This window comes from Schistocerca americana, chromosome 1 (genome assembly GCF_021461395.2).
Source record: "Schistocerca americana isolate TAMUIC-IGC-003095 chromosome 1, iqSchAmer2.1, whole genome shotgun sequence".
NCBI lineage: Eukaryota > Metazoa > Arthropoda > Insecta > Orthoptera > Acrididae > Schistocerca > Schistocerca americana.
Genome location: NC_060119.1, coordinates 414,228,745 through 414,253,446, shown reverse-complemented (window position 1 = coordinate 414,253,446; position 24,702 = coordinate 414,228,745). Strand labels below are relative to the sequence as shown.

The 24,702-nt window shown below is 42.9% G+C and overlaps 1 protein-coding gene across 2 annotated transcripts in view; it reads left to right on the top strand.

The window, feature by feature from the left end:
- Positions 1-24,702, top strand: part of LOC124602126 (flocculation protein FLO11) — a 616,796-nt gene that overhangs the window by 454,567 nt on the left and 137,527 nt on the right. For both annotated transcript variants that reach the window (XM_047136299.1, XM_047136297.1), the window contains exon 3: positions 18,849-19,002. In XM_047136299.1, coding sequence (XP_046992255.1) covers positions 18,849-19,002 — 154 coding nt within the window. The remainder of the gene's footprint in view (positions 1-18,848; positions 19,003-24,702) is intronic.

Here is a 24,702-nt window from a genome sequence, read left to right as displayed (position 1 = left end):
ACAAATGCGTGCGCAATAACACTTATTGGCCGAGTTAGAAACAACTTATTTCATACTAAAAGTGATCGAACTATCGAAACTAGCAACGGTCAAGTGCCTGTTGTTCATATCGCAGACGATGAGTCATCTACAAGGACAGACCTGACTAGCAGCGGCCCGTGTAGGTAAACAAATACTGGAAGCAGGATGGTCGAACTTAACGGAGATTAATACAAACACAGGTCGGATTAGCGAGGCGCTACTGTACCGTTCTCAAGCCGTGTAGCATGTCTGCGTGTGGTACACCATTCCTTGTAGACACCTGCGGGGTTGGAAAACTCGCGTTGATACACTTATCATAACCGGCGTCTTCGTTCACGATGCGGTCGTAGCCTCCTCCCACACAACCAACTGTCACATACACCCTCCGTCACTGAGGTGAACGGTCACATGGCCGTCTAACATCAGTTGTACACCAACCATAGCACGAGGGAGATAGAGAGAGGAAGAGGGACAGGAGAGGAGAAGCCGTAAGCTGTTGCTGTGTCCCGATCCCGTGGCGGTTGCGGATTTTTGGTGTAATACGGCTGCCCACCTAGCACTTCGCAGCCTCCATCGCCTTTGACCCGCCAGCGCGCTTGCTTTGTTTCAGTGGCCGATCGATATCGCTATTAACGTCTCGCGCTCCACCTACTTATGAGAAACTTTCTTGCTCCTCGAACTAACGGCTTGACCTCTGACCTCCTGGTCCCTGCGTCACGCCTTAAACCACTTCGGGTAAGTATGGAAGTAGCAAGGACAGGGAATGCGTATGGATAGGAGTACAGGGGGAAAATGTCTTGCACCGCAGGCGGATCAACATTTAAAGACAGCCCGCTTACTCGCCTATAGCTCCAAGGTCGCTTGTCTGTCTCCATCAGTAATGACATTAAAGCTGAAAGAACGACTGCGGCAGCTGGAGACAAATGTCAAGGACTTCTCTAATTACAAAGTATGTAGCGTGTACGTTTTCGTCACGCGGAAAAGTTTAACGTCGCTTACATATGCTTTAATACAAATGGACGGAATTTCTAATATGCGGCGCACAGCTTTTTTTCTTGATCTGCAATTGAATATTGTTAAAATCTCATTTTCTTTGCCAGTCGTTAACCGTATGGATGTCTGAATTTGTTTGGAAAAGAAAGAGCAATTTGTATTATGTTATTTCTGCTTTTTATTTCAAAGTCTCTTCCGTAAGAATTTTTCGTATTATCTTCAGCCGTGCAATATCCGAGCCATAACGGTACTTTCATTATGCTTCACTGTAATGTATTAATAAGAAGAGATGTCTGAATCTACTGAAAATAACATAACACGGCAGAATCTTGATGCTGCTGGGCGTCTGGATCGATTATGATTGTCTATTTTGTCAAATAACGTCATACTGTTAGCTAAATTCCAGACACCCAAAATTTTTGAACCAGGAGACTACTCGTGACATAAATTACGAGAATTTAAACATTATTAATGGTTGATACAGGTGCGACCTTAGGAGTACTGTGTACCTCTAGAACAATGTCTCTCATTAATATCTAATTCTGTGGAGAACTGTATTACTGAGACTAAGACAAAAAAATAAGTAACGTGTTTGAAATGTTTCACCATGAAGGAAACTTTTTTTCAGTCGTCACTCTTCTGACTGGTTTGATGCGCTTCGCCAAGAATTCCTCTTTTGTGTCGACCTCATCATGTGAGTCTAGCACTAAACTGAAAATCCTCAGTTATTTGTTGAATTCCAATCTCTATCTTCCCCAACGGTTCTTACCCTCTGCTGCTCCCTCTAGTACCATGTAAGTTATTCTCTGATGTCTTAACACATGAGGGCAGGAATGCCTTCTGTGACTGTGCAAATATGTTTTTATTTCGTCTTTGCTTCGATAGTCATGTATTATTTCCAAGATAACAGAACTCGTAAACTTCCTCTATTCGTGGTCAGCAATTTTGATGTTACTTTTCTCCTTAATATCACTTCTATTACTACTCATTACTGTGGCGTTTTTCGTTTTACTCTGAATCCATAGTATGTACCCATTAGAATGTCTACTCCATTCATCAAGTTCCGTAGTTCTTCCCCACTTTCACTGACAATAGTAGTGTCATCCGTAGATCTTATCATTGATTCCCTTCCAACATAAATTTTAATCCCACTTAAATGTATACTTCATTTCCTGAGTTATTGCCGTTTGTCTTAGTTTAGTTTCTGATAGGACCAACCCTATCACTGAACTGTTCATAATAACTCACTCTCTGTCCGATCTTCTTATTCATAATGAATTATAATTGGATAACATTTTCTGCTGCTGTTGATATTAGTGTATACTCGCCTGGCCATAAATCCGCACTTGTTCTCCGTTTCACTTCTCTGTCCCTTACTATATCTAGATTGAGATTTTTTATGCATGTATCTTTCCATATTTTGTAGCATTCGTAACACGTTCAAACTTCTGACATTCTACGCTCCGACTTGTAGAACGTCATCCTGTGACTGCTGGGAGCTTTAAGTACGCAAGCTTAATTTTTATGGTGTCAGCAAAAAAGTATTGTGGTCGAGGTGAAACTGGGTATACTGAGAGATTACACTGGCAGAGAGGGCGCCCTTTGTCAGTTGCATATTATTCATGCCGTTAGAGGTAGGGTATTGTTCACTGTGTTCTCTAGTGTAGCCGCTTGAATCATTTTTACACTAGCTGCCTGTTCGATCGTAAGGTGGTTCCTTTGGAAGCAGACGAAGCACGCTGGAGAACTAATTAGGCATAGCGGGTCGGTCGTGACTGGCCGCAGGTGTCTGCCGCCTTTCAGGGCCAGCCTTCTGACGACGCTCGTGGCCACTGGCCGCCGAAAAACCTGAAGGACCTTCAACACGTGCCGTGGTCGTCCGGCAGGCTTACTTATTCCGTCCTTTTTTGACGACTAATTGATCGCTGTAGTTAATGCGTCAACAGGTTTTCAGAGACTGGCCGAAGTGGAACTATAATGTTAAGTGTGAGACGGTTATTACGCTCATCTGTCAGAGTGAGTTACGTAATTGGTGTATTAGTTAGGTGGCGGATTCGAAAGGGTGGTATTGTTTGGTTTTACAGGGTGATTAGAAAAAACGTTTACAAATTGACATGGCACATGGACGTACAACAAGGATCAGTAATCACATAGGAACCGGGGAACGCAAAGGTCGTTCTGGGCTACTAAATGACGTTGTAGTTATTGCTATGAATAGACATCCACTGCAGGAGACGCTCGAAGTTTCGCCCAGATGCATCCAGACACGCCTGACATCGACGCTGCATTGAACGGCGCACTCTCTCGAAGACATCCTTCTGCCGCAACAATCCTGCGCACTAGGTCCTCCTGCGATGTAACAGATGTTTCATACACAAGGCCCTACAGACGCACCCACAGGAAAAAACTGGTCGGGGGCAGATCGGTTGATCGTGGTGCTCATGCGACGGGCCCTCCGCCGACCAATCCAGCTGCCAGAAAAGGTTGCCTGTAGATGAGCCATCGCTTGCCTCCTGAAATGTGCGGGGGCTATCGTGACCATAGCGCCCTCTCGTGATGTTTTCGACTCCGGGTCCTATGTGATCACTGATCCTTGTTGTATGTCCGATGTGTCATCTCAGTTTGTGAATCTCTTCTTTTTTTATTATTTTTTTATTGAACGTGCAGTGTACTGCATGTGGAGAAGGGGTAGAGTTTCATTCAGTTCACTTTGAAAAGGGTGTGTGATCAATTCTACATATCTACTTCACGTTGAATCATATGTTGAGTAGACTGATATTGTTGACGGCGCTAGAGAGAGAACTATGTAGAATCGTTCGATCTTTCATGAAGATTTTCTGCATCGGCCTTTATATCTCCACCCCAAGTTAATTTATTATTTACTTACTTGGTGCCGGCCGGAGTGGCTGTGCGGTTCTAGGCGCTACAATCTGGAGCCGAGCGACCGCTACGGTCGCAAGTTCGAATCCTGCCTCGGGCATGGATGTGTGTGATGTCCTTCGGTTAGTCAGGTTTAAGTAGTTCTAAGTTCTAGGCGACTGATGACCTCAGAAGTTAAGTCGCATAGTGCTCAGAGCCATTTGAACCATTTTGAACTTATTTGGTTCTAAGCAACATCTACCGTGCAAGTAGCAAGAGTTAAAACTGCACTGGCTTAACATAGACATAGAACAGTCATGATTGCATTACTTAAAAGTCTATTCATACGACGGTTTCATATGGAGTACCTTATTCATGATAGTTTGAGTCTTTATTTACAAATATAAGTTCTTAATTTAAACAGCTGAAAGTTTTCCATATTCACAACAGCAAATACATTTCATGCACACTTATCTTTGGACAGTATTGGCTTTCCTCGCAACCGTTCCATCTTGAGTTGCCCAGTTGTGTTATACAAGTCTCCAGATTTTCGCCGCCGTTGCCATAGCTGGTAAAATCTTCTTACTCTTTAGGTTGCGTCATATTCCCTCTTCAAATTTATTCACTGCACGACTTTTCGATCCCTCAGCTGGAATCCTCTTTAGGTTGCTACTGATGTCCCTGGAAGGCTGAATACTGTCGAAGTCTGTACAGTTAAGTTTATATTAGATCTCGAAATATCTCTTTTTTTCAGCAAAGATTTTATTTCTGTTCTCAATCTGCCTTTTATAGCCTTTCTATTATTTTGCTGCCCAAAAAGCAAACCTCATCTACTACTTTCTGGGTGTGACTTCCTAATGTAATTCCCAGAGCATCGCCTGATTTAATTCGACTGCATTCCATTACCCACGTTTTACTGTTATTGATGTACAGCTTATAACCCCTTTTCAAGACATTGTCTATTCCATTAAACAGATTTTCCACGTTCTTTACTATCTCAGATTACAATGTCATCGACAAAATTCGAAGTTTTTATTTCTTCTCCATTGTTTCTTACTCCTTGCTTGTTGTTAATTTCTTCCACGCTAGGATAGATGATCAAGGATCTGCACATCAGCAAGGTTCAGCAAACACAGTTTCCAGGTGGCCAAGTAAAAAGTGAGCGGGGTTGGTGAGAAAGATGGCTAGGCGCTAGGGCCTTCTCGTCCTATCCATCTCCTGGGGAAGATCTTTTGACGTGTTTCAGTGAGCTGGTGCTCCGTCATGCATCAGCCATATTACTTGTCGCATTAATAATAATTGCGCGTGGCTCAGTGGCTGGGTGCAGGCGCTACTTAGGGGAATTCCGTTATCCAACTTGGGAAGGAGACGTAGATATTATTGTGGAATCCAAACTAGGCGAGTCCTCATACCGTTGAGAGGACCGGCCAGGATTCGATCCCGTGACCTTTCGGCTTCCAGGCACACGCTTTACCGTTGGACAACCAGGCCCGACAATTGTCTTACTACTAAAAGCACATTCTGCAGCACTAGAGATCTTCACTGTAGACAATAGCCATCTTGGCTTGTTCCTGGAATGAGAAGCATATCATTCCTTTGACTTAGGTGCATAACAAAATCTGCAACACAGGAAATGGTTTTGTTCATAAGCCCCATCTACATAAACAAATATGAATTAATTAAATAAATTTAAACCCTGAAACGCATAATGAACGATTGATAGTCATAAATTCTTAACGATCACATCGAATAACAGAAAGTTATTAGTTAATTTTATGTTCATTTACAGGTACGTCTTCAGTCCTGGCGCACATTGAAATCCCACGGCCACAGTACCGTGACACGTCGCGATAGGGTCCAGAACAGAAAGAATCGCTAACGTCGATTTACAGTGGGATTGAGAAACATATACTGTCTTCGAACATTGTGGGATACCTCGAAGAGAACGGCCTGTTGACACACAGTCAGCATGGATTCAGTAAATATTGTTCATGTGAAATTCAACTAGCTCTTTCTTCTGACGAAGTCAGAAGTGCTATCAACAGGAGGTGTCAAATTGATTCTTTATTTTCAGATTTTCAGAAGGCTTTTGAAACCTGTTGTTCGACTAGATTCGTGATTTCCCGTCAGAGAGGTCACAGTAACTGACGGAAAGTCATCTAGTTAAACAGAATATCTAGCGTTCTCTTAGGAAGTGTTATAGGCCCTTTGCTGTTCTTGATCTACGTAAACGATTTAAGAGACAATCTGAGCACCCCTCTTAGATTGGTTGCAGATGGTGGTGCCATTTACTGTCGTATAAACTTACCAGATGATCAAAACACATTGCAGAACGATTTAGACAAGATATTTGTATGGTGCGAAAAGTGGCAATTGACACTAAATAATGAAAAGTAGGAACTCATCCACATGAGTTACAAAATAAAACCAACAAATCTGAAAGCTGTAAATTCAACTAAATACCTAGGGATTACAATGACAAATAACATAAATATGAACGATTACATAGATAATGTGGGGAAAGCAAACCAAAGACTGCGATTTATTGGAAGAACACTTAGAAATTGCAGCAGGTCTACTAAAGAGACTGCTTATACTACACTTGTCCGGCTTCTTCTGGAGTATTCGTGTGCGGAGTGGGACCCGAAACAGATTGGGCTGATGGAAGACATCGAAAGAGCTCAAAGAAGGGCAGCTCGTTTTTACTGTCGCTAAATAGCGGAGACAGTGCCACACACGTGATGCGGGAATTGGGTGGCAATCATTAAAGCAAAGGCGTTTTTCGCTGCGGGAGGTTCTCCTCATGAAATTTCAGTCGCCAGTTTTCTCCTAACAGAAATTCAAGCTCGTATGGAAAGATTTAAGTGTTCGTTTTTCCAGTGCGCTGTTCGAGAATGGAACCGTAGAGAAACAGCTTGAAGATGGTTCGATGAACCGTCTGCCTCTTCATTGTGAATTGCAGAGTAATCATGTAGATGTAGGTATAGAAATGGTCCAGCTCGTTGATACAGTGGCAAAGAGGTGCGCCATTTTCTTTTGCCTCCTCTTGCGACGTGCTATGGTACTGTTTCGGTGGAATTTGAATGTATGCCAGGTGTGGAGACATCTGCTTGCAAACAAAAATAAAATTGGCAAGTAACTTAATTTATTTGGGGTGATAATTAAAACTTTGTGGCTACACCTCTTAACGTACAAGTACTGATTCATTTTGTACTCACCGTCCATTTCCGGACATACTTTGATATGAACCTTTTCTTTTCTACTTTCCCTGTTGATACTTGCCCCAGGAAGTATGCTCTCTTTATCCTGTATAGTAAAGAAGGACTGGAAAAATCTAGAATCGAAGAATTATGAATAAGTACTCGACCCCGGAGGCTGTGCGCAGCTATTGTCGTTTAACAACCCCCACCCCCGTCCCCTCTCCAACCACCCTGGCTGTCAGGTGACAGAGCGGCGCCAGTGGGTCAGCGGCCACCGGAAGCCGGAAACAGCTGTGAGCCTATCGGCCGCCGCAAACGCCAGATAGTCCACTTGTTTACCCCGCAGTAGCGGCGGCGGCTGCAGCTGCTGCTGCAACATCATATAATCCGTCAGCCATTCACTATGCTCGCAGAGCCTGTGCTAAACAGTCCCAAAAGTTCCTAAAATGCTAGAACATTATTTTAAATACTTAGTGTACCATAAATGCAGAGGTCCACTGGGGAATGTCCTCTTGGTCAGAGTAATGGAGCTTTCAGTGTAGTGATTCTCCCTGAAATTTATAAGAACAGAGAAATGGGAATTACGTTTTTTTTTTCCATTTAGAAGTGCTTCTGAATCTGGAATGGGTGTTAGCGTTGACATTGTAATTCTGGCAGAGTCGACAAAAGACGTGAAAGATCCGTTGAATGGAATGTATAGCGCCTTGAAGATCGGCTTTAAAATGAATACCAACAAAGGTATGGAACCTAGACGAATGAGCTGAGACTGTGGCAATCAGATTGTGTAACGAGACATTAAAAGTTGTGGATGAGATTTGATATCTGGACAGCAAATTAACTGATGATGCCAAAGTAGACAGTTATATAATGCCGACTGCCAAGAGCGAGAAAAACGTTTCTGAAGAAGAAAAAAAAGTGGGGAGGGAGAAATTTTGGCAATGCATAATAAAAATTGTAAGTGTACGGAAGTGATTCCTGATGGTATGTTTGTCGAGTGTTGCCTTGTACAAGAGTTAAATCTGGACGATAAACAGTTTATACAAGAAAAGAATAGACGCTTTTGGTATATGAGATTACAGAGGAATGCTGAAGATTGAATGGGTGGATCGAAGAACTGTTGAAGTATTGAATCGAAAAAAGAAAGTTTTGCCACACTTTTCACTAAAACGAGGGTTCGGTTCACAGTACATATCCTGGGGCGTCAGGGGACCGTCAGTTTCGCAGTGAAGTTAGGTGTGCAGAATAGAGATCATAGAACGAGACCAAAGCATGTTAAAACGAATGTAGGTTGCAGTAGTTCGGTAGACATGAAGGGGCTTGCACAGCATAGAGTAGCGTTGACAGCTGCGTCAGCCAGTCTTCAGACTTAATGAAAAAATGCTATTTTTTCGTTGGACAAATTATTGTACAACCGTCATAATTGTTTATAAGAAAATGCGTAACTGTCTTTACAGTTCAAATTATTTGGTTCTATAAATTTTCCGTCATTGCAGATATAGGGTTGACTGCAGTTTGTAAGTTTTGCTGCATGTCGCAACAGTGGCTTAAGTGCAAAAAGAAGGCATCGTTCTCCTTCCTCTTTCTAGTATACAGTGGACGCCAAACTGTTCCGTCGTACGGGCATCTGTGCGTTGAGCTGCCTCAGCCACGCGCTCGTCAAGAGTTCTCGGCTGCCCTTGAACTGCCAGTGGCCGTAACACGGCTCTGTCGAAATGTCTAGCTCACTTCTCTGTCCCCCTGTCAGAGCGTCTCTCCACGACGGCCGGTTTCCCGTCCTGTCCTTGTCCAGCTGAACTAGCGCTCCGTCTCTAACGGCCTCGAGGTCGACGGAACGTTTTTTTCATATTTATACTAATCAAGAATATCAGTAGACCTGAAAAAATATTCCTCACTTTGATACGGCAGCGGGACCCAGACATCATCGTTTGACATTCTGTAATTTAAGCGTATTGGAGATCACATACTTTCGTGACCATGTGTGTGATGGTGGCAATAACAATGTATCACATGTGTGTGCCTATAGTATTGTAGTCACAAATCTGCGAAAGAGAACTGGTTCATGTAATCTGCAGCATACATTAGTTATAGATTGTCACAGTGTACGATAATCTTCCCGGGAAGTGGGAGTTTCATGGCTGGTTAACTGAATTTGTGTAGTGAATGCTGTCTAGCCTTATTCGGTTCCATTTAGTATTTCCCTTCTGTGGTGTTGTGTAGATCTTTTTTTGCGAAGACATACTGAAAACATCGAGCAAATTTGGGAATTCTGTTGGGAAATTTACGGTTTTCTCTCGGTTCATAATTTTTTCAATGCAAGAAAATATTTTTTACTTCCTCTGAAATAGTCTGTATTCGCTTATTTGTTTGTTGACGTCGTCATTTTCTGGTGCTAAATCGTTCACTCAGAATACCATTCTTTGTTTAAGTAGTTTTCTCTACAATAACTTACACTTTTTCGGTGAGTTGTTTCTATTTTGTTTACCACGGTGCCTAACTTATCGGTTAAGATGATTTTGCCGAAGTGCCGATCAATGCGATATTTGTCATCTCAGAATTGTACTCGAGAACATTCTTAAAAGCTCGAGAACATTTTGGAACAGTCCCGACTGTTTCCATTGGAAGAATTCATTGATGAGTAAGAGATAGAAGATACCACGGTGTGATGTCGACCACTTCACACACCTTATCTCCTTAAACATAACAGCTACCACCGCACAGCCACTGCTGCGCACATTGGGAGGACCAAAGGTGCCACAAGACACAAGAACCAGGATTGGCGCTGGGTATATTTGGAGGTATCGTCAACTTCACCCACAAACATGTCCGTTTTAACACTTTCTGGTAATGAGTTCCAACAAATGATGTTCTTCTACTGTTTCTGAACAAAAATCGGATGCCGGAGAAATCCGGATAGCAGGGTTTACCTTAGACTTTCGGACAAACCCTGTGCCAGGTAGTTTGAGCAACAATCCCTCGGGACGAGGAATGCCTTCCTCGAGCAGGCGGTGTCCCAAATCTCTGCTGTCGAGCTGTCGTCTACGCACCTTTCCCGACACCGCCAGTACGCTAGGGGTCTTCACATGTTCAGTACTTATTAACAATACAATATTGCCAGTCACTCAATATACTGAAATTCTGACATAACTATTTACGGTACGTTAGGCGCTTCATTTGGTAAAGCGAAAGATGTCGAAGAATGATGAAGCGTTTGTTGCCATTTAATCAACTGTGACCGTAAAAAAGAGGAGAAAACGAAAGTGTGAACGATTGAGAAAAAAGGAACGACACACCCCATGTTAATTTCCCTGGTAAAATCTGATCTCTCTTGTGGCTTATGCAAATTTATTAATGATGTCTAGGACAAAATAGAGCTTTCATCGTTAGCTAAAATAGAGGAAGAAAACATGGCGTGTTTAAAGTCTGCCTGAATGGGCTTCATTATTTCTATGCTACAACTACAGTACATCTTATTAACAGAACTGAACACTAATGTTGATAATGCTTCTCCAATGTAATTAATAATTTTAAGCAAAAAAATTTCCGCGGACTTAGTTGTTCTCATAACGTTTTAATATGCAATTTGCGAATAGAGATTAGTCCACTTTCTGAATGTGGCCAATGGCTTTCAAGGAGCATTTAATGTTTCCGTTATTTTCATAATATTTTATATTTCTCTCTAACTTGTCGTTCATCTTCCTCATCTTCTATTCAAGATTCAGCTTTAATTTCACTTTGAATCTAGGGTGAGCATTCCCAGAATTATTATTTATTTTGTTTGTGCCGCCTTTCAGCAACATTCGGTGTTCGGTGCCTTTTTCCGTAGCAATTCCACATTTCCATGGCGATCTCCTTATTCTGTAGCCCGGACTAAAAAAGCAGCCAAAAAATTGAGTCTTTCGTTATCAGGAGCTTGCGCATGAATTTCAGTCCAATCGTTACTTATGCCCTTTGGGTTTACCAATGCGAGCGCTGCATACACGCTGACGTGAAGTCTTATAAATCTTTGCTCTGACGGTACTCCTCAGTTAGACCGAAATCTTGAATTTTCCTCCATAAACTGTACTTCGTATAGAAATAACATCCGCTTACTTCAGTTATGGGGGAAACACGACGAAATACACTCCTGGAAATTGAAATAAGAACACCGTGAATTCATTGTCCCAGGAAGGGGAAACTTTATTGACACATTCCTGGGGTCAGATACATCACATGACCACACTGACAGAACCACAGGCGCATAGACACAGGCAACAGAGCATGCACAATGTCGGCACTAGTACAGTGTATATCCACCTTTCGCAGCAATGCAGGCTGCTATTCTCCCATGGAGACGATCATAGAGATGCTGGATGTAGTCCTGTGGAACGGCTTGCCATGCCATTTCCACCTGGCGCCTCAGTTGGACCAGCGTTCGTGCTGGACGTGCAGACCGCGTGAGACGACGCTTCATCCAGTCCCAAACATGCTCAATGGGGGACAGATCCGGAGATCTTGCTGGCCAGGGTAGTTGACTTACACCTTCTAGAGCACGTTGGGTGGCACGGGATACATGCGGACGTGCATTGTCCTGTTGGAACAGCAAGTTCCCTTGCCGGTCTAGGAATGGTAGAACGATGGGTTCGATGACGGTTTGGATGTACCGTGCACTATTCAGTGTACCCTCGACGATCACCAGTGGTGTACGGCCAGTGTAGGAGATCGCTCCCCACACCATGATGCCGGGTGTTGGCCCTGTGTGCCTCGGTCGTATGCAGTCCTGATTGTGGCGCTCACCTGCACGGCGCCAAACACGCATACGGCCATCATTGGCACCAAGGCAGAAGCGACTCTCATCGCTGAAGACGACACGTCTCCATTCGTCCCTCCATTCACGCCTGTCGCGACACCACTGGAGGCGGGCTGCACGATGTTGGGGCGTGAGCGGAAGACGGCCTAACGGCGTGCGGGACCGTAGCCCAGCTTCATGGAGACGGTTGCGAATGGTCCTCGCCGATACCCCAGGAGCAACAGTGTCCCTAATTTGCTGGGAAGTGGCGGTGCGGTCCCCTACGGCACTGCATAGGATCCTACGGTCTTGGCGTGCATCCGTGCGTCGCTGCGGTCCGGTCCCAGGTCGACGGGCACGTGCACCTTCCGCCGACCACTGGCGACAACATCGATGTACTGTGGAGACCTCACGCCCCACGTGTTGAGCAATTCGGCGGTACGTCCACCCGGCCTCCCGCATGCCCACTATACGCCCTCGCTCAAAGTCCGTCAACTGCACATACGGTTCACGTCCACGCTGTCGCGGCATGCTACTAGTGTTAAAGACTGCGATGGAGCTCCGTATGCCACGGCAAACTGGCTGACACTGACGGCGGCGGTGCACAAATGCTGCGCAGCTAGCGCCATTCGACGGCCAACACAGCGGTTCCTGGTGTGTCCGCTGTGCCGTGCGTGTGATCATTGCTTGTACAGCCCTCTCGCAGTGTCCGGAGCAAGTATGGTGGGTCTGACACACCGGTGTCAATGTGTTCTTTTTTCCATTTCCAGGAGTGTATCATTCACTTCTCTTGGACACCATGAGGAAATCCTGTTTAATCAGACGGAACAGGTGAACATAGGGGTCTCTCTTCTTATTAGAGAAGAGAGCGGGACGAATACTACATGAAGAATGTTAGTTTCGTCAGTCGCTCCTCTAAGTGTGTACATATGGTGTAGATTTGTGTAAAGTGCGTGCTATATCACTTAGAAGTTCCATCTATAAAAAGTGGGATGACCTTCATAAGCTTCCTTTCCCTTTCTTTCCACTAAAAAATGATTCTCTTCCAATCTGCTGTTTTCCAGAATAAAACTGCTGCAGTTACCATCTTTTAATAGATCTTGAAGCAGGTCGGTTTCAGAACAGTGCTCGGGCTCTTGTTTGCTCCTGCACTCCTAACTACTCTGATAACGCAAGGACCTCTTTATATTTTCGGGTAAGTCATTACCGTAACAAAATGATAACCTTTATTTTGAAGTTCCCCGTTCTATCCACTCATATCTGGGATAACTGGTGAGTTTATTCTCGAGTCCGCAGAGATGTTCGGACAGGTAAAACACTGCTGCATTTTTCGAATACATCTTCCCCTTGTAATGGTAGGCCTTTTTGCTTAAGGACACCCATAAAAAAAACCTTTAGATTCTCAAAATTTACGATACGCCTACAAAATCACGATACATGTATCCAGTGTAATGAGAGTAATGGCTGCCCTTGGTCGTTGTAACAACTTCCGTACTGACAATCGTACTGGGAAAGTCGGAAGAAAAGCAAGCATAGGGACTTGTATTTCGACCAGTGCGACGTTCACATTGTGCTTGAGGGAGAAGGGAGAGGGAGCAAATACCATTCCCTCGGGACAGGAAAGTCCTTTGTGGGAACTGTTGTCGTCCAGCGGCCGAGTGTGGGGTGAGTGGTGGGGGAGGGGGGCGTAGCAGGGGTAGGGGCACGGCGCCTATGACCTCGGAACAGGTAAATCCTTCAGTTCACCCGTTATTTCTCCGAATCTCTGGAATCTGCAAATGTCCTTGTTCCGATATGTCCGGACATTGAAAAATCTACTTCTGCACCTGTAATAGTCACACATTAGCGCTCTGAGACTGGAATTTGTATTTGTTCACTCAGGAATGTTTTCATGCTTACTATGTTTTTTTCTGATGTAGAGAAATTGCGTCACTCGTCGTAAACTATAAAGGAAGGTGGAAGTCCGCGTCACGCTGCAGACTTGTCATGAGAAAAGCGAATTAGAACCACAGTAGAGAAGCGCGTGTGCAAATTCATTGGTAACTGTTCGCAACATGCCACATACAAGGTAAATGCAATGTCCGTGAAATACTTTAAGAAATCTGTTAGTTAAATGGTAAACATAACTTAACAAATGCTACAGTATATAAAAGACTAACTCTTAAAGTGTATTTTTCTTTTTACTTCGTGACGCCGACAAGTGAGTTTGGAAAACCGCAACAGGGTGCCACGGACAGTAGTTGATGAAAATGGAGGCGAACCACGGAGATAAAGTATGTTGTGTGGCAGAATGTGCCAGTTGCCAGTTGGTACTGAGTGCGCAAAGAGCTTTCTGTGGAAAGTTTCACAAGACACCACCAGGTTACATCAGTGTTGTGAAATGGCACGAGAAATTCGGGGAGGATGGATCTTTTTGCGATGCAACGTGTTCGGGCCTACCAGATGTGTCAGAGCATCAGAGCAGAGGGTGGCTCACGCCACAACTTGATTCTGTCTTTAAACCCGATGACGCCCCTGGACTTTACCATAGTAGTGTACGAGATTACCTGAAAATGTGACGTTGCCATGTCGCTGGACAACCCATCCTACTGCCGTTCACCTGGTGCTACTCGAGTGGCCACCAAGGCTCACTGGAGTTGGCGCCTTGTGATTTTTTTCTTGTAGCGTTAACATCAAGGATAGCGTTTGTTATGTTCCGTCTCTAACGCAGTATCTCCAAATCTTGCGACGCCGCATCGCAGCGTCTGATATCGTGGATCGGGTATGGGTAGAATTGAAGTACCGATTGCATGTATGCCGTATGATGAACTGTGGACCACATACAATGTTAGTAAATATTGTAAAAAGTACTTTGAGCGTTTGTTACGTTCTTCGTGGCAATTTGTGTTATTCATCGACTTCGCAATTCCCCTGCACAACTACCATGAAACACTTCTCGATGAGCACGGAATGTGGGTTCCGACATGAGGACAATTAATGCCCTCTTTCCACGCCTTTCCTGTAGTGTTTAAATTTAGTAGTAGTAGTAATAATAATAATAATAATAATAATAATAACATAACGTCTGAGACAGGAAAGAGAAGAAATAATAATAATAATCATAATAATAATATCCAGCGCACGATGTGTGCCCAACTTCAGCAATATCTTCAACTCCTGTCGGAGATCCAATCTGTGATCCGTTAAAGACATTTCCTCGTAACACACGTGCTATGTTCGTAGGTTACCTTCTCCTTGTGTAAAACTATTTCTTTGCATCGGTCGTATCTTTGATTTATTTGCGTTCTGTGCTCTTCGGACCTTGCATATATAAGAGAATTCTTGCGATAGTTTCTTTTATATTGCTTTTTGCATATCAAACCTCCAAGGCTTAAAGTCAAATTTCTGCCTGTCACTATTTTTCAAGAACAACTGAATTAAGCACCGCTGGTTAAATGCTGACTCAACCACGGATTTGTGCGTTGGACGTGACTAATGAAATTAATGGATTCTCATACCACTCTAACATTTATTAATTAACAGTGATTTCTACATATGATATTCGCTCATATTACGAAGTGTGACTATACTTTTAAACCATGTAACTACACCAAAATTGCAGCTGTTAGGTCATAACCCAGGTAATATCCCACTTTCTTTACACAGAAGCATTTGTTAATACTGAATTCTGCGTACGAAATTTCTCTCATTGTGATTCTTTGAGGACAGTTTCGAAGTGTAAAGTATATTTTTAAACGTAAATCTACACCAAAATTTGCACTTGTTAGGCCGTAACCCACCAATGTGTTTTGGCGACATTTATGTATGGACTCAGGTACACGCTATTATATCTTGTATCGTTTAAGGAAAATATGTTGGCAGCCACGGGTTTTTCTACTAGTTAATTCTGTGCATTCTTCGTCCTTTCATTCTATAGCCAGTTCAGGTTTGGGAATTTGTAGGTGCAGCTGCTCTGAAGACATTGACGATAACGGGACCACCCTAAGATGACAGCAGATAACGCTAGGGGACAGAGCCATTTCGGCATTGATGGCATGACGTAACGTTAGGAGCTAACTGGCATAGTCTGTCCTCCACGGCAAACATCCGTTATCACACGTGGCATCTGGCTTGCAGGATTCACTGTTCAGTAAGTGGGCTCAAGCTACCAGGTTGCCAATATATTTCAACAATTTTGCCGGAAAACTTTACAAAATTGCGCAAACCATACGATTGAAAGAGTTAATGAAACACTTGTTTAGGAATTGAAATTTTTGTAGGAAGTAGCTACAGACTGGGATAATCTGAATGATAATTCATACTGTAGTTTGCATACGAATTTTTATTCAATAAGAAAGTTTACACCTATAAAGTACGTCTCAGAATTTGGAGGTGCCTTACGCACTGTAGCACTTTTTCTTTTTTTGAATTGTAACATGTATTCGTCTAGCATATTCAAAGATTTCAGTTATAGCCTTAAGACAACTGCTTGTTTTGAAGCAATGGTGTACCCTTATACCACAAACTGCAACTTGTTTTGGCAACCCATTTGCGGCAGAGAAAATATTTTTCTTAGTTTCGTTTTAAATTCCGAATTTTTCCTGAGATCAGGCTTATAGTAAATGTGTACAACACAGAAGGAGGAAGAGGAGATTATTATTATTATTATTATTATTATTATACCTTTGAACCAAAGTGCGTTAATTGTGTTCAGTGCTTTTACAGAACTAAAAATACCTGACTTGGTGTTGTTGTGATGGGTGCTATAGTGATATGAAGGATAAAATTAAGAAACATGAGTTAATGAAGTTCGCCTCTGTAACATTTCAGATGGGATTTAGCGTAAATGAGATCCCAAGAAACAGATTCCACCACAATAACACTACTGAGGCGAACTAAGACCTAGATGATGATCAGATGTCCTCCTGAAGATGAAGTATCCAGCCTCGAATCGTGTTGTACAAAATTAATATATTCAGCTGTAACCAGTTAAAGTGTACCGTCTGTGGTTTCTATAGGATTCAAAGTTTTTTTCTGACTACAAGAGCTACTGAAGTTCACTCCCTCATCCACCCACCCAGAGAGAGAGAGAGAGAGAGAGAGAGACGTTCGTAATTAATGACTGGAATGGGCATTTCTCCGTAAGCGTCTCCATACGTTCAGTCTAGGTGGTGTTTATCACATTCACCGCCTGCGGTGACATTTCGCCCATAATTGGGTAACACACACAGAATAGAATGTGTTTCATTGTCTTGTTACTGATGAGTACGAGTATTCGATTTTGCCTTGCAGTTCCTCGAGCGCAAAGATACGTATCAGTGTTGTGACTTACTAGGGTCGAAGAGCTCACTTATTTCAGTAACGCCGTATAGAGTAAATAGCTGAGTGCGTAATCTAATAAAACGTTCGTCGTTATGTATAATATATACGATTAGCGAGGTTGCCAAAACTAGAGACGGTAGATACACGGAATAAATATAAGTTTTTAAAACACGGCAATGGAAACGTGAGATAAATGTAATGAAATATGCGCGCAAATGTCAAGGTCTGGCTACTATGGATTGTACTGGGCAACCAATCACAGTTCCATCGCAGCACAGGTGTGAAGAAATGAATCCCCAAAATCGTAAATGCAACAAAATACGTAGAATAACTGCTGAACCATGAAGTGTTTTTGGCTTACAATAAGATTAAAAATTTCTTTAGGTTACTAGCTATACCTGTGAGATATTTATAGCAATAAATTTTTGTTTGCCATCAGCTGTGTGTATAATATTTATTTTTGTCCTGTTTCGCTTAATTAAATCTAATTCACCGGAAGAAAAATGGTAACATTTGTTACTATAAAAATGCGCATTTCATAGAATTCCACGTCTTGTCATTGTCACGCGTGGTGTACGAAAATGCCTTCTATTAGAAATGTGCATTTTTAAGCCAACAGTTGTTACAATTTTTCTTCCAGTTGTTGGTTTAATTAACCGAAACGGGTCAAGAATAAATATTATATATACAGCCGATAGCAATACGATCCTACTACTAATGTAATATGGGAACATGTTCAGAACTATTTCGTCGCATATTTATTATGTATATGTAATAAGAAAAATATGCGGAAAGGCCACTGTGGGTGCTTTGGGAATAAAAGAAGCGAAACGCGCATGAGAGTGAAATAAATATCGTTTCATTTGGCCGGAGAGCCACACCTTAGGCTACTACTACTACTGCTACTACCACTACCACTGTTTTACTTGTTCGGTACTACATTTTGTGTATACGATAGGGTGTCCAGTTAGTTTTTATTAAAAAACTGGACAGTTTAAAAAATTAAGAAAAGAACAGGGACAATGAAGCAAAAAAGGGCAGGGGCGGCAAAAACTGTATGGACTAAATTTAATGAACGAAAAAGTTTTCGTACGCGTCATGCACACACATGATATCAAATGACTTAACAATAACTATTCTGCTCCATTGCCACCGTACTTTTGACTTTTATGTATTTTATCAAGAAGTGCAGTTTCATTTGAACACTGATGTGATGTTTCATCGTATTAACGTGATCTCCAATGTCAAACCTCCCACCACGTCCGAAAACAAAGTTTGATTTTCGCAACAACACTCTACAGTTTCTCCGCTGCTAGTGGTAAAAGAAACTTACTTTTTATATTGCTCTTAAAATCACGCTTTCGTTTTGGCATGATGAAACTGAACGTGAATCGGTACTACCAACTAGAACATTACCAGTAAATAAACAAAGTTTGTAGAGCGAGCTATACAAAAAGCCCATTCTCACGTATGTATTAGCGCAATGGACAGTAAATTGCAAATCAACATCTGGTAGCGTAATATGCGTTAGCCAAGCGGAATCACAGAAAACCGGGACATTCGAGAGCCGCAAAAAAACTTTCGGGATTGCGAGAGAGTTTGGGAAACAACGAGACTGCCCCGGGGGAAACGGGGCTAATAGACATCCTAGTATACGAGCAGCATCAAGAATCGGGGCGCTGATGGTTTGGCACAATTGCTTGTTGCAGCCTGAGCGAGTGCTACTTCGCGGGGAAGGGCGCGGCGCTGGTGCTGCCACCGACGGACCGCGTGCGCACTAGCAGCCGGCGCGTGAGCTCCGACATCCAGCAGCACCTGCAGTCCATGTTCTACCTGCTGCGCGCGCAGGACACGCTCAAGATGGTGAGTACGCTCTCGCTGCCGCACGCCGACCGCGGCGTCGCGGCCCGCGTCTTGGCCGCCGCGCGCCGCTCCAAGGGTCGCCCCGGGGCACCCCTCGACGTAGGCCGCGTCCCGAGGATGGAAGCCCTCAAGGTAATTCTGTGCTAGCTGCCGAGCACGCTGATCTTAGGACGTCCGTGGATAGCGGCAATACTAGATTCTACCTTTAGTAGCTTGGTGCTTCTTTTAATTTGGCATTACATGCAACAAATGTGCTTGCTGGTTAGTTGCAGGTTTTTATTTCTTTGTATTTTTAAAGGGCGTAGTGTGTTATATCCATGGAGAAATTATTTTGAACTAACAGCTAGCTTGTTACCTGATGCTGAGGATTCGGCATTAAAATTGTTGATTCATCTATGATTGAGAGAGGCGGTTTTTTGGGTGCTTTAATTGTATTTACACATTAGATAGTGATGTTAGAAATGTTCTAGAGCTGTGTACAGATTGTTTCCTTGATTTTTAATTGTGTTGCCAGCTGATGAGAGTGACCCGGTTCTCGAACTATCGTAGATGGAACGTGGTACCGATATGTGAAGGAATGTATCATTCTTGTCGGCGTTCAGTAGCAGAACAATGCGAGACACTGTCTAGCGCATGATGTTAAGTATCTACTACCGCATATGACAGGCATCGACCGAAACAGACGGCGAAGCTACCGTAGAAGAAGGATATTGCATCAGCGGAAGTCGTCTCCTGGGAAATACCCCAGAAGTTGCTTTCCGTGTTTATCAAATGTCGCCCATGTACTGCTGTCAAGAACTCTATACATAAAATTTCTGGTTTCTTCGGTAAATTTGCTACAGTGACTTTGCATTACGTCCTGAACAGAGAGTGTCGACAGTCGCCCATCCTCTTGGTGCAACAAGGACGCTAATTGAACTGATTAGCGATTGCTAACAGAGCGTCTCGGTAGCTGAATGAAGTCGCCTCGGCTTTACCAACTCGTCTGTCCTCGTTCTGCTTATCGTTCGATTTATTAGCGTGGTTTTTACATCTCGTACAAATACTTACGGTCTACACAGCTCAGTGTGATACCAAAAAGCGCGATTATCCTTGCTCAGTTTCAAGTAAAGCCAAACTTGACCATGGTCCTCCTGCTGACTATTAGAAAATTCACAGCTCGTCAGTCAAAACTGCCTTATCGATTAGCAGGTGAGGTTTATCTGCGAGTTGAGGAATCGGTATCTGGAAGAATTAATATCGTGACTTCCGAACTTAGATGCTGCACTATGAGTAAGAAGGCACACTTTGGTGTCAGGGCTACGTCAAAGGACTTTCCGTTCGTGGTTACCATTAGCTCCTGATTTCGTAGTTGAAGCTAATTAGAGAATTCTGTTATCTGTACCATGTATTTGTGGAATATTTCATTGATGCTTTGAGGAACGTAGACATATTCAATATACACTTATGTTCATATTATTTCTTGTTTTGTTCTCATGCCAGATAGAAACATTCCGATTCCGTGTTTTCCGTGTGGATGCAAAATCATTAAGCGTTACACATCTTTGGTAATAACAGCCCCTGTACAGCTAGAAGCTCGCGATGGTTGTCTGAATTGTCTGTTCAGTCTATGTTGTCTGACGATGGTCTAGAAAGTCAAAATCTAGTTCACAACAAAATACAAATAAATATTAGTGTGGAACATTAATTCTGTGTGTTTCTGTTTTTAATAAGTTTTGTTTACCATTACCCACAGCTTAAAATGCTGGTACTGGTTCACTCATGTAAAAGTCACAATGTTTGACTTCAAGAGATGAAACACCGTGCTCGGGGATACGAACAAACTCGCAGTTTATTTACCGGAAGCCACAAGTTCTGCTTTTGGAACTGCTGCACACGTTAAAGTATTGTAGATTTTCCTATTCCACGAACTTCAGCGCAGTCTGTGCCGACGAGAGATCTAATTTCTTCATTATTAATTTCATGAATATATTCCTGGAGCCGAGCGATAACAACTCTGTTGCTGTTAATATCAGTTTCAAAAGTCATGTTGCTAAATTTCAGACGTTTTTATTTAGCACTGTAGGAACCTTTGTTACTTTCCGTCCGTCTTTACTGATGACGATATCTCCAATATTCTGCTTCAGAGCCAGTGTCACTTCTCACAGACGCCCTTATTTTTCACATTGCCTTGCAAATAAAGATGTACGCTGTATCTAAAACTTATCTCAGTAATTAGCATTGTAAGTTTGTCCTCCATGCTTGGAGGATATTCTTTAGAATTAATGGGGATTAAACATTGTGTGTCCCGATAGGACGGGAAATTAAAAAAGAAAAAGTGAATACCAGAAAGGGTTCATGAGTGTATTGACTTCAGCAATATCACCAGGTTGACGCATTTACCTTAACGCTGACCTAGGTCTTCTTATCTTCGTAACATAGTGCTTCTTTCTGGCGAACCATGCCGTCACGGTGCCCTCTGCAGTTTTCTTGTTTGGGAAGTCGTGTCGTACGTCCAACTACTTCACCTCCGAAAAGCTGAAATTCGCTTAGTGGTAAACCAGATGGTAGATAAAGTGATCCGTCACTTCAGCTGTGAATAATTGGAGTAGTCATTCAGTTGATGCAGCAGCATTCGGTCGGCCATCGTCGTTCACACCACTTAGCCTGAGTATCTTTGGAAATGTCTTCACTATGAAGCCACGTTTATTTTTGTACGTGGCAACGACTTTGTGCTCAGAATGCCTCTGTACGTTATCAGGCAGAGACTATCTAGACTACAATTTTGCTCCTGGCATTTTCGCTGATGGTGAATGAGTGGTCCCTACGAAAGATCGTTACTGCTCCATATGCACCTGAACTGCCGTAACTGTAGTCTCGTGGTTATTTCTTGATTTTAATCAAACGCGGATACTGGGAGTTTGAAGAAAGTGAATCCCTGTGATGTACAACGCCTTTCTGGTGGATTCTTCGAGGAGCAATCTTTCTGCAGAGGAGGATAGCTGGTACACAGTTACGAGAAGTCTCTCTGCCTTCTTGGTGGTTATATGGGCAAATAGTCAATGTATGTACTTCCTACACATGAATGTTGCTTCATTTTCACCCTTTTTAGTAATAAAATTGAAACAAAACACACATTGCTAAATGTTTAATGTATCGTGGGCTTGGATACTGTTGAGGAATTCTCTATTCACGACCGTGCGCTTAGCATTTCGGTTGAAGTACTCATACGCGAATCAGTAGATGTTTCGCGTGTCGCTGCAATTCGTGCCGACTATCGAACGTCGAGTCTGAGCCGCTATTACGCAGAACAGCGATCGATAGTAATAAAGACTGCGGTAAGAAACTGGGACAACGACCGGCGGTCATACACACGGGCGCTAGGTTCATATAGATTGCTGCGTCATATCATTTCTCTAGTTGCAAAAGTAACCACACCTGTGACTGTAGTTCCTCATTGTGTACCGATGTATATGGGAGTAATGGACTCTTAGACTCAGAAAAACAACTTCAACATTGGTTGTAATTTCAACAAACGAGTAAAGTCCTCCTGTCGTGTAGCGAACTTCTGTTGATAGTATCACTTTTTATTCTAACACACTGTCATTTTCTTTTCCTTGTTCTGCAGGAAGACAATGAACACTGTCTAAGGAAATAGGACCACCGACGCTTGTTGGCGTGCTTTCGATATTACATTTGGCAGCTGCGCAGGCGAGTTCCAGTGAAACGCGCGGGCAGAAAATTGCTTACGAGAAGGCAATTCAAGCCAATTTGCAGATAGCGTTAGTAGAAACGAGTTAATGTGGGGTGACCGGGTCATGCAGCTGTTAACCGCAGAGCATGTGGGGGAGCCTCTTCCTTTTAGCATCTTTCACTTTCTATCCCCATGGGCAGCGTAATGTTCTACTGCGAAGCGCCTGTGGCCTCAATGAGGAATTAGATGATTTTACAATAACGATCGATGTTTAAATCTGTATTTTGTGTTCAGTATGGGCAACGCAGGATTGTAAACTATGCTGAGTCCTCTGCAGGTAGCAGATGCTTCACAGGTTCCCTGATAATCTATCATAGACAAAAGGTATTTATAATTTTTTACGCCAGAATCGAAATAGAGCGTTGTTCATCCTATGTGCGCCGCTGCATCGTATAGATATCAGACTCTCGATTGATGATTCTTTCGCTAGTATCTTCTACGTCTTACTGCAAGGTAACACTTTGAGTGCTTCTTCATTGAAAAGTGAGGTAATAGCCGTATTTGTATTGTGTCTGCGTGTTCCAATTTAACGTGAACTTTTTGTTGGTTTCACATCCTTTCTTATTTAAATATCATTTTTATTTCCGATGCACTGACAGTGTAGAGATGAAATGCGAGGCTTCAGTGTTCTCTAGGCGATTAAAGCACACGGTAGCAGAAATATACGGACTGTTATGTTTTTAGTCTTTGTCCTCAGACAGTGCAGCACAAGTTACGTTCCGCAACTGTCTTGCCCCGCAGTTCCTGCAGATCTGCCGTGGATATACGTCAGGTACTCGAAAGAGCTATGAGAGCTACATTTTTTCTACTTTTTCGTGTTCTGTGTTGTATGTATGTATGTGAAATTGTGGACTCTCACAGTGAATGGTCTGTAGGACTGCCACATTGTAAAAGAAAATTTTAAGGTTCTGAGTTTGTGATCACGTAGAACTTATTTTTGTCAGGGGCTTTATTATGGTCCTGGCTTGCGTGGTATGTGCTATTCTGAAAGCCCGCAATGGAATCGCGTTTCGTTGCCTTAATAAGGCATCGCGTAATGTGTGTGCTGAGTCTATTGGCAGCGCACCTAGGTCAACGCGGAGCAGCTGTCTGTCTGCCCGCCCGTCAGTCATTCCACTCTCGACCCATGCAACGCATTGCGTTGAATCCAGGAATTACATCCATAAAGCGCTCAATTTTCATAATGAATTTTACAGAATGAGCACATTTGCTATCTATACACATTTTATGTAGAAGGTTAGATGCTTCACGGCAGTTTCACAAGGCTGTTTTACTATAAACTTTGTTATGCAGAAAAAGCAGATATATTTGGAGGCGAAGATGTAAGAGGTGGCAAGGCTGTATGAATTCTGAAACTATTTTTTAAACTAAAATTCTGAAACTGTTTAGTTTAAAAAACTATTGGCCCTGTGTAACGTGAACAGGCAAGTAAATACAAGAGAATTATTGCGTATGTAGCCGTTGTTATTGTAGTCTCCCAGTACTGTTGCTGTCAAACACGCGCTGCAGTTGTTTCCTGTCGACAAAAGCCTTTCTATGGCGTCCGTTGCAATCGCAGATTGCTCTGCCTCTGAAGCGAAAATTACTTTTACCACTTTTAAACTGAATTGTTTAGCGTATAGCCTAGGCGTGATTATTATCAGTACGTGGCCGGTAGTCCATTGGAAATACTTATTTTTCTTTGTTAAAATTCCATGCCAGGCTGGTTGCGGTATCCTTACAAAGGAGATATTAATTTTCTACATCTGATACAAAAGGAGCCTAAAGTGGCCTTACCCACGGCGCACTAAAAACCTAGCAGAATATGTGCACGCCACTAAAATCCAGCCTTCCAAGATACTGTAGATTCATTCCCTCATAATTTCTCTCTGTCGCATTTTATGTAATGGAGTACGGTAGCAATATGCTATTCGCGGATATTCTACAGCATGAACGTCTTAATTTTCTGTCCAGTCGGCTGTATTCCG